Source organism: Fibroporia radiculosa (assembly GCF_000313525.1).
Source record: "Fibroporia radiculosa TFFH 294 genomic supercontigs, scaffold6100, whole genome shotgun sequence".
In the NCBI taxonomy this organism is placed as follows: Eukaryota; Fungi; Basidiomycota; class Agaricomycetes; order Polyporales; family Fibroporiaceae; genus Fibroporia; species Fibroporia radiculosa.
This window is the reverse complement of record NW_012133434.1, coordinates 81,994-92,381: the sequence shown is the minus strand read 5'-3', so window position 1 is coordinate 92,381 and position 10,388 is coordinate 81,994. Positions and strand designations below refer to the sequence as shown.

Here is a 10,388-nt window from a genome sequence, read left to right as displayed (position 1 = left end):
CTCGCGGAGCTCAAAGTTGCAGCGCTGCCACTCGTAAACACCGCCAAACAGCTTGCAAACTGCAACCACCATGGTGAGTCTGCCCCGTCACCGGTCCCACTGCTGTTGTGGCTGACAATGGGCGTGTCATTCCTGTCTTTGCGTGCGACAGTACGCAGAGCCAACAGCCCCTCCCGTCGACCCGTACACGGACGCGTACAACGAGCCCCCGCCGCCGTCTTCGGGCCCTCCACTCGACCCGCGCGACCGCGACTTGGCCCCTCCCCGTGGCCGCTCTCGCTCCCGCAGTCCAGCTCGAGGTTCCACCTTCCGCAGGTCTCCGGTTCCCCGTCGTCCCGTTCATGCTCCAATTGTTCGTCGGCCTTATTTTTTTTGTCTTTGGCCAGCTGTGCTGACCTGGCTTAGCAGGCGCCCAATCCATCCAACGTGTTGGGTGTGTTTGGCTTGAGCATTAGGACCACGGAACGTGACCTGGACGACGAGTTTAGTCGTTTCGGCCGCGTCGAGAAGGTCGTCATTGTCTATGATCAGAGAGTGAGTGTTCGTCGCACTTGGTGTCGCAACGCCAGCTGACATTGTGGCAGTCGGACCGTTCGCGAGGTTTCGGTTTCATCTCTATGTCCACCGTCGAAGAGGCGGGTCGATGCATCAAGGAGCTGAATGGAGTGGTGCGTAGAAAATCATACCCGCCGCATTGATGTGCTCATGAGTCGTGCAGGACCTCAACGGCCGTCGTATTCGGGTCGACTACTCGGTTACTGACCGGCCTCATGCGCCGACTCCGGGAGAATACATGGGTCACCGTCGCCGCCGCGGTCGGGACACGTACCCGGGTGGTCGAGACGATCGGATGGACGACCATCGTGATTCCTACCGTGATCGTCGTGAAAGGGAGCCTTACCGTCGCGATGATCGCGATCGCGACGGCTATGGACGGGATGGCAGGGATTGGCGTGACCGTCGTAGTCCCCCTCCTCGAAGTCGCTACTCGCCTGAGTACAGAAGGCGCAGGAGCTACTCAAGGAGCCCTCCCAGAGGCAGCAGCCCGGCACGAGGCAGGGATTACGATGGCCCATCCTCCAGCGCCTTGCCCCATTCCAACGGGGATGGGCCTCGTTGGTGAGGTGGCTGGATTTCCCGGCTTTCTTAAGACGTGGAAGTGGTTTGAAATCGTGTAAAGAGTAGCCTACAGGCAGGCTCGGGGCGAAGGCTAAAAAGAGTCAAACTACTGAAGCTGAAGAGTATCGCCGTGGTCTCTTTGCAAAGCCTTGTCAATTTTCCTCAATCTTCCTCAAGTATTGCTTTTCTCCGTCTGGTCATGCGTTGCTCCGTTCTCAATAGCACAAAATGAAAACTCAACGTGTCAAGTTTTGCTTCCGTACGCCTCGAATATCTTGTAATCTCGCCTGTCCGCTGTCTTTCTACGTCCTACATTAGTTTCAAGTTTGCAAGTGCAAGCAAGGCGCTTCCCATGTATGATCGGAAGTGGCACCTTGGACATTTTATCAAGCGCTGTGAAAGCCAGGAAGTTCCACATTTGGAGTGAACGTTGCATTGTGCACTGCCTTCCGGCGTCCGTACGTATATGATGGCGCTGACAGCTGACGGAACGATAGACATCATTGTACGCGAATGCTTGTTCTTGAAGACATTCCGAGAACAGAAGAAAGTTGTAGAATACAGTCGCTGAAGAGCCTGAAGATTGATTTAAATGTCGATACCCAAAGCGCCTGTCTGCCGAGCAAGTTCTGGTCCTATTTGGCAACATTCGTCGCTGTACGTCCGTGAATAGAGAGGATCGTCGCCGCCGCGTGCACATCCATCCTGGAAGTTTGATGATGGAATGTTGGGAATGTTGATTGCGTCCCCTTGTGGCATTAATCGCATTTGTTTGGTGTGCGGCGGTTGGAGAAGCAAATTGTTCATTTATCACCTGCTTTTGTACATATCCATCTAGTCGCAATCTTATGTCCGCTTGCTGTCCGCTCAAACTACCTGAGACCGTTGAGATGCACATTTTCCTGACTTAGAGAGAGCGCCCACGCACTCGAAATGCGATCGAAAGAGATCGGACCTTTTTTGGCCATAAACTAGATTTCACAGCGCCCGCATTTGATTGGCTCTGCTCTCCTTCGTCGACCAACATGCCCCGAATACGCAAGAGTCAGTACTGCGTCTGTTCATTTCGCAGAATGCTGACATGCGGTGGCAGAGACGACCAAGCGAGGAACGACCAACCAGCGCGAAAAGATCAAGCACAAGGCCGCGGAGACACGGAAGAAAAACAAGAAGGCGGCCAAGAAGGACACGCAGTGGAAGAGCAGTACGTGGCCCGTCGTTTCTGGCTCTCGCGGGGTGCTGACGGCGGCGCGCGCAGAACAGGCCAAGGACCCGGGTATCCCCAACAACTTCCCGTACAAGGACCAGATCCTCGCAGAGGTCGCCGAGGAGCGTAGACGAGTTGAGTCCGCCTCTGGCTGCCGCGGCTGGGCTGTCTGTACTGACCGCATTGCAGGCCGCCGAGGAGAAGGAGCGCAGGAAGGAGGAGAGGAGGGCTGCGAAGGCACAGGGTGCCGCTCAGGCGGAGAGCTCGGACGCGGAGGGCTCGGAGACGGCGTTCGACGGCGTCGGGTCCGTCGATGCGGCGCTGCAGCGCAAGGCGGGAAAGCCCAGAGCGGACGCCGGGGCCGCGGCTGACGTCGAAGAGGAGCAGGTGCCCGTGCTGCTGAACCGGGACCTGCCCACCTTGGGCGCGGTCCTGGAGCTCGCGGACGTCGTGGTGCAGGTGCTGGACGCCCGAGACCCCCTCAGCTACCGCAGCTCGCACATTGAGGAAGCGATGGGGGACAAGACCGTGCTGTATGTCCTGAACAAGATCGGTGCGTCCAATATGGACTTTTCGTTGGTGTTTCTCTCATGTACGAACATCAAACAGAGGCGTGTCCGCGCGAAGCGATCTCGTCGTGGGCCGCGACGCTGCGTAGTCGGCATCCGACTGTTATTTTCCGCTCGGCGTCTGCGTTTTTGTCAACCACACCGGAGCCTACTGCTAAGGGTAAGGGCAAGGCTCGAGCCGACGACGCATGGGGTGTCGACGCGGTTCTGGCTTTCCTCAGTCAGGCTGCGAAAAAGAAGGGGGGCGACGATCCTCTGGTCGTCGCAGTGGTCGGAGTGACAAACGTTTGTTGATCCTCTTCCCTAAAGTGCGCGAGCTCATCTGTTTCTCAGACCGGCAAGAGCTCATTCATCAACTCCCTCCTGGGAAAGGCCGCGTTGCCGACGTACAACCCATCGTCGACGGGAACTGACAGCCCGACCACCACCACACATGCTCAAGAAGTCACGTTGGCCATTGAGGGGACACAAGTCCGCTTAATCGACACGCCCGGACTCGCATGGCAGGCACCCGCAGGGCACTCCGCAGAAGAGTCGGAACGTCTCCGCGCACAGGACATCCTGCTGAGGAGCAGAGGACGGATGGAGCGGCTGAAGGACCCAGCCCCAGTCGGTTGGTACCTCCTGCCCGAATCACCCCATCCCCACTGAATCGCGATCCTAGTGTCCGAACTCGTCGCGCGCGCAACGCGGGAGGACCTCATGCTGTTCTACAACCTGCCCGCATTCGCAGAGGGCGATCCGACCGCGTTCCTGTCCGGCGTCGCACGGTCGCACGCGCTGATTAAGAAGGTTCGTCGTTTCCGACGATCGTACCCCCGTTCTCATCGTCTGACGAGTGGCGGTCCATGCAGGGTGGGGTGCCGGACCTCGCCGGCGCTGCGCGCATTGTGCTGCGCGACTGGAGCACGGGGACGTTCCCCAGGTACGCGGTCCCCCCCGCCCCGGCCTCCGCGCCCTCGGAGACGGCTCCCCCGGCGGAATGGTATGTGAAGGACAACGAGATACTTGCGAGGCTTTCCATGCGGAAGGATCTTCGCAAGGCTGCCGGATTGATCAGGCTCATAACCGGTAAGATCGAGGACAGGAAGGTGGCCCTCGATGCGCCCTGGAGGGATTCTGAGAACAGCGATGACGGCGAGAGTGATGCGGACGAGGATGACGAAGACGAGGACGAAGCAGATGGGGTGGACGACGATGCGTCTGTTGACCTTGAAGAGGATAGCGCGGGAGATGATGACGAGGAAGATGACGAGGAAGAGGAGGAAGAGGATGAGGAAGAGGAAGAACCTCTACCACCAATTGGTAAACGCAAGCGAGGGATCGCAAAGGCGTCTGCTCCTCCACCTCGTCCAGTGAAAAAGGTCGCGTTCGCCGCTGACCCGAAAGAGTCCAAGCAGGCACGCTCCAAAGCAGGTGCGGCGGGCTCACAAGCGGCTGCTCGTAAACTCAAGCAGAAGGCGGACATGCCTGTGAAGACTAAACCCGCCAAAGCCCCTGCGAAGAAGGCGAAAGCGGCCCCAACCAAAATCCCAGCACAGAAGGTTGCTAATACAGCTTCGAAGAAAGCCGTCGTGCCTTCCGGCGAGAAGGGGGAGGAGGCATATGACTTTAAAAAATTCTTTTAAGCGGAATGTATGTAGCAATGTAACTGTTCCAAGTTCATATAGTACATCCGATCCAAGTATGTACATACATTCATGCGTCATTAAGATTACTCGTAGGGATTCGTTACGATGCACTCTATAGTTGGAGAAGTTAAAAGATAAATAAGGTGTCAGAAAGGAATGAGAACTTGAGCCTATATATCCTCGGTGACAGGGGCGCAAGTGTGGTGAATGATGCGCAGAAAAAGAGCAGGCAAATCGAAAAGAGACAAAAGAGCGAACTGAAAAAAGGAGTAGAATGTGAGTGCCAAATCTTCAGTGACCAGCCGTACAAATCCAAGAGTCCGAACCAAAAATGTTCTATCCAAGTACGAGAGCATAACAGAATCCTGTCCGTTGAATCCTGTCCGCAATGTTCCAAGACTATGCGCCAATTCGTACGACACATGTCCCGCCGTCCACCAGGACGCCCTTGGGCCCATTCGCGTCGCGTCTGAATACCTCGGGCGCACTTTCGAGTGGGAAAGACCGCTCCTCGCCATCATCGTCGTGGCCCATCCATGGGCGAATCGTGCCGTCCTCAACCATCTCAACCACCGTTCCCAGGGCATCCCGAACGTCTTCTCCCTCATCGTCCACATCAGCCGCAACGCTCACCCACGCATATCCCACTGTCCGCTTCGTCTTCTTCCTGCCGCTGCTCAAAGTCCTCCCTGCCGAGCCACTAGCCTTAGACGGCGAGCTGGTTGACATGGCGCGTCGGAGGGAGCGCAAGCCGGAGCGCAAGTTGTCCTGGGCCTTTGGAACCGCCCGCGAGGGCACGTCCCCGACGAGAGTAGTGAACTGAGCATAAGACGAGCCCCCCTTCGACTTTTTTTCCTCTGTCTCCCCGTCTGGCGAGTCCTCAGATGGCGCAAACATGGTCGATAACGTCGGCGCCGACTGTGACGCAGCCATCGACGGGACAAATGCCAGGAGCCTCTGCGATGCTTCCCATATATGCACGCCGCCGACTGTATCGAGGATTGCATCAAACCCGCGCCCTTCGTCTGCCAACCGCTCCAGCACACCGAGAGCCTCGCCGACGCATACTTCCTCCGCACCCCATGCGCGAATGCGTGCCTCTACTCTCTGAAGTGCGATTGATCCAGAAGGTTTGACACTATCTTCCGAGGAATCCGTCTGTGCCTCGGGTTCCCGGACAGCGGACTCGGGCACCTGGACGCATATGTGTGCCGTCCGTCGACCTATCATCTGCACAGCCATTGCACCGGGCCCATCGTGCCCCATGAGCACGAGGACATGGGGACGGTCCCGACCTTTGCCAGAACGATAAGCCAGAATATCAGCGAATGACCGGACAGCGCGGTGTGCGGAGACGCCACACAGGGGCAACAGGGCGAGCTCTTCAAGAGTGAGAGGGGCCGGAGGGGCAAGGGGAGACGGCGCATGGGGTTGGTGCGTCGCGGAGCCTGACGCAATCGCAGACGGCAATGAAAGAGACCGTGTGTGCCCGTGGCCGCGTCGCCGTGGAGGGAATAGGTTGGTCGACCTCGCCCGGGGCTGCGGAGACCGGAAGACACGGTGCCGCTCAATGAGGACGAACTCCGCAAGCGCACCACACTAAGCCAGAAGATGAAATCAGTAAAACCCGGAATGCACTGGGCTTATCGTAACCCACCTTCTTCACGTCCTGCAGCCCGATGACCCATTCGCCCTTCTTGCACACCTCCCGGCTGACCTCAAACCCACACTCCACAGCCTTGCCCACAAAACTGCGTCCAGGAATGAACCCTCTGTTCTTCGTCCTGCCCACTGAGCCGCCAGCACCGCGCTGCGCTGCTCGTTCCTGCACTATAAGCGAGTCTAACCCGTCCAGGCCAACAGCGAACACCTGCACGAGAATATGTGAAGGCGGCACGAACGATGGCGGAGGTATATGCGCCGTGAACGCGACCGACAGCGGCATCGTGCCTCTCAAATGCGGTGGCGTAACACTGTCCCTTTGACTCTTCCGCCTATCCTTGCCAATACTCAGCGAAAAACTGCGCGTGAGGCGCGAGCGCGTCTTTGTCAGCGGGGAGAATGCCGCTGCACCCTGGACCACCTCAATCGTTGCCATACTTGTCTGAGCCCGGCCAGAGCGCACGAGGTCTATGCGTCCATCAGCGAGGGGCTTCCCATCCTTGGATGTATAACTCGCTCGTGGGAGCACAAGACCGGTGTAACCTGTATTCGGACTACCGTCAGAATCCGGGAATGGCGCCGGGATGGAATACGTTGGGAACGAGTTGTTGCCAGCCATCACGCCAACCAGAGGCGACGTCGTACGACCTGGGGCACTCAATGGAGACCCCGACACAGGAACTGTGGACGTGGACGACGAGTGGAAATGCTGGCGCTGGAGTGCGTAATTTTGCAGTTTGGCATCTGGTGATGAATCGACCGGTGATGATGGTGGAGAGTCCATCCGCCTCTGCGTTATCAGCTCAGATTCGGACATGGACGCTATGAGCTGTAACGACTCCAAGCTGTCGGCAATCCCTGGTCCCATATGCGCGCTCGCCGAGCTAGCCCACCCCGGAGGAGGGGTGTCGCTCCGCGACGCGTTGAAGCTCGCGGGGGCAGATCCATCTCCAGAATGCGTCAGTGCAGGAGTGCTTGCCCTGCTTACCTCGGCGCTACTTGCACCTGCATCCGTGCTATATTCGCTCTCATCCTCTTCCCACAGTGCCGACATTCGTCCGCGTGATTGCCGATGCGAGTGTCGACTGGAACGAGGCTCTTTCGAGCGTGTGCGTACGGGGCGAGGTACAGCGACTGGCATGGTGAAGGTCGGAATGTCAGGAAAAGACTGTCGATCCAACTGGTGTGGCGGAGGAAGGATCGCTAGCTGAGGCGCAGGTGGAAGGAGGTCCGGGTGCAAAGGCCTGGACCGTCTCCGAGAGGAGGTAGGGGACCTAGTAGATTTCGGACGTGGTACAGGGGCTGCAGAGAGAGAGGTAGGTACAAGCCATCGGACGTCCTTGGCCCAATCTTCATCTGGGCGAGGCGCAGGCAAAGGCTGAGAACGGCGGCGAATTATGGGCTCACTTGAAGAAGCTTCCACGGAGCTGGGAGATAAGTTTGCAGCATGCAGCCGTGACTTACGTGTAGACGAACTGGACAATATCGTGATAGCTTCAACTACATCCTCATCGGACTTGGGCGGGTCACGGTCGGACGTAGCAGGGGTGGTGATACGCGTGGAGGTCGTCGCGCCAGAGTCGAATAGGGATGTGGCATCCTGCTCGGAGATCGAAATGGACACACCAGAGTAGGATGATAGAGACGAGTCGGACGCGGTACGGGACACGGACGCAGAGTCGAGTTCAGAGGGAAAGCGAGACAGTGGGCCAGGAGTAATAGATATGTCCGTGTCGTATACATCTTGGGATTCTGTAGAGACAACGGGGACCTTCAGATCCATGGGATCACGGAGGGGCAAAAGGGCAGAGGCCAAAGCTTGAGGCTCGAGTAGCATGACTGTGGGAGCGAGCGTGGCACTGGGAGATGGGATCAGAGACGAGCTAGGGGTGTAGAAGGCGTCGCCCTCGTGGTCGCCCAGGCTCTCCTTGACGGTGCCCGCCAATGGGGCAACAATGGCAGGTTGAACGAGGGTGAAGTCAACGGAGAGTTGATCTGAAGATGGGGCGGGCTGATTCGGAATTATAAAAGGAGCTAGAGACGGGGCATGAGGTTGAGAAGTGAACCTCTGCTGAGACGGGCCTGGCGAGGGGGGTTGGCGGATAACGGATCGGCTAGGCTAAAGACGAGGAAGCACATCAGAGGGGAATTTAATTGTGGACGATAAGCTCGTCATGGCACATGCATTTAAGCGAGGGGGCGCGCGAGCGGAAAGAATGGCTCACCTCGGGCAAAGGGGCAAAGGAGACAGAAGACCCGGTGGACGCACGACGGAGAGTGCGGACACGGCGAGAAGAAGGACGAGCAGAGGACTGCGAAAGGACGGAGGATGGGGGCGAGGGCTTGAGAGAATGGACGGAAGCTGTCCCAGGGTGGAGTTCTCCGGCGGTGCTCGTGGACGCGGCACGGAAGAGGTCGGTCCTGGACGAATGATAGTCCTTCTGAGGCGGGAACGAGTACGACTGCGACGGTCGGCCCAGGAGCGACTGGAGGAGAGTGGGCTTGGGCATCGCCGGGGATGGTGGCGAGAGGGGGGAGGAGGACGCGCCTGGCGTCGAGCAAGAGCTGCAGGCCAGGCGGAGCGTGGCCCGTGATTAGACCACAGCTGTCCTCGGCCCCGGTGTGGAGCTCTTCCCCTCGGCCTTGCCAGACTCCAGTCTGCCAGCCGCACACCGCCATCCTCCCCGTCGTTCGTCACCAGCTCCTGTTTGGCCACATCCAGTCCCAGTCCCCGCTTCCAATTGCCGTCATTTAATCGCGCCCCACGACTCGCGTAACGGGTCTCTGTACGTACCTACGAGTTCTCCCCGACTGGCAAGCGGCAATACATCCTCTTTGTCTCACCCAGGCAAGTGGACCATTACGATATGAGGACTCTGAAACTAGCAGAAACTGGTGCACAGGTGGAAGTACAGCGAGTCACTGGCAAACCCAACATTCATCCCTTATACTGATCATTCAGCGTAACTCATTTGTTCGGGCGCGCACGTTCTCCGACGTCGGTGAGGCCTTACAATACGCGGCGGCTCGCTCTATTCCGTTTTTCGGACCCGCACTGTCTTAGATATCTCGCCTTGTCCAGGCTGTTCCGCCCCAATCCCCAGACCCCTCCATACCAATTGACAGCCAGGCTAGTTCGGGGGATAGACTCGCTCTGTATCAGTCACTCCCACCTAGATGATCATACATCTCAATACTTTCTGCAGCCCCTTGGCGGTCTTCAAATATGCACTCACGCATATAGTATGGGTCGCCCAACTCTGGTATCTGTCTTGCTGTCGTGTTCAGCATCTCAGTTCACGACATCCACTTCTCTTGAATTCGCACACACACCAGGCTGGCTCGGAGCCTTGCAGCAGTCTTCATGATAATACATATTCGACCGAGGACCACTCTTAGTTCAGAGCCGGTCAATGTACTTGAAACCTTTCCGGTGGCTCTCTTGTGTTCTTTGACTATCAGCCGCTACTGTGGTCAGGGAACACAGCCAATTAAGAGGAAGCAACAAGCCCACATGTGACGTCAGTAGCGACCAAGTTTTTATCTTTAGTGTGCGTTACCATATATCGCGTCTTCTATACTTAGACATGTCTGTAGTATACCATGCGCTTGCTATTCTCCTGGTTCCGTCGAATTTGCAAATAAAACTAGTTTCCCATAAATGTGCACAACAATAGCGAAGTACACCTTGAGACGTACTCGCGAATCATCACAACGGGTAAACCGCAGTACGATCGTCAGCCGCCACCACTCCCTTCTCTACCTGATCAGCATGCCGCTCATCCAGGTAACTCAGAATGTCCTTGTACGCAAACAGATCCTTGTACCTAAGTGTTCCATTCGCATTCGCCCGTAAGAAACGGCGTTGCACTCAATTCGACAACATAACACTCACTCAGCAACGTCATCCGACCACCCTCGCACACCACTGGCCAGCCGCCCGGGGACACCAGGCTCCTCGGCAAGCTCAACCACAGGCGTCTGGTACACGCGGATCGTGAAGATGATACCGCCCGAGCGAGGCAGCCTGCGCAGCGTCTGGCGCTCTGTGCGGAGGTACACCGTCGCCGGGTCGAGCGGCGCACTGGGGTCGCGCATTTCGTTCGTCGGCGCCTGCGAGCCGCGGATCACCGCGCTGCGCTCAAAGTCGCTCTTGTCCTCGTTCCCGTGCATCGACCGCGACCACGCGAGCTCGGTGGG

The 10,388-nt window shown here is 57.6% G+C and overlaps 3 protein-coding genes across 3 annotated transcripts; 1 reads left to right on the top strand and 2 right to left on the bottom strand.

Moving 5' to 3' along the window:
- Positions 1-2,144: 2,144 nt before the first annotated feature.
- FIBRA_06151 (uncharacterized protein) lies at positions 2,145-4,523 on the top strand (the record flags this gene model as incomplete). The annotated part of the gene is made up of 8 exons (XM_012327888.1): positions 2,145-2,163; positions 2,213-2,323; positions 2,378-2,460; positions 2,516-2,879; positions 2,936-3,180; positions 3,229-3,508; positions 3,560-3,687; positions 3,750-4,523. The coding sequence occupies 8 exons, from the start codon at positions 2,145-2,147 to the stop codon at positions 4,521-4,523; spliced, it is 2,004 nt and encodes a 667-aa protein (XP_012183278.1).
- A 402-nt stretch (positions 4,524-4,925) lies between these two features.
- On the bottom strand, positions 4,926-8,698 carry FIBRA_06150 (uncharacterized protein; the record flags this gene model as incomplete). Its single annotated transcript, XM_012327887.1, has 3 exons — positions 4,926-6,125; positions 6,184-8,307; positions 8,414-8,698. 3 exons carry the CDS (start codon positions 8,696-8,698, stop codon positions 4,926-4,928), a joined length of 3,609 nt encoding a protein of 1,202 aa, XP_012183277.1.
- Positions 8,699-9,897: 1,199 nt separating this feature from the next.
- Positions 9,898-10,361, bottom strand: FIBRA_06149 (uncharacterized protein; the record flags this gene model as incomplete). Its single annotated transcript, XM_012327886.1, has 2 exons — positions 9,898-10,015; positions 10,084-10,361. 2 exons carry the CDS (start codon positions 10,359-10,361, stop codon positions 9,898-9,900), a joined length of 396 nt encoding a protein of 131 aa, XP_012183276.1.
- Between the last annotated feature and the right edge of the window lie 27 nt (positions 10,362-10,388).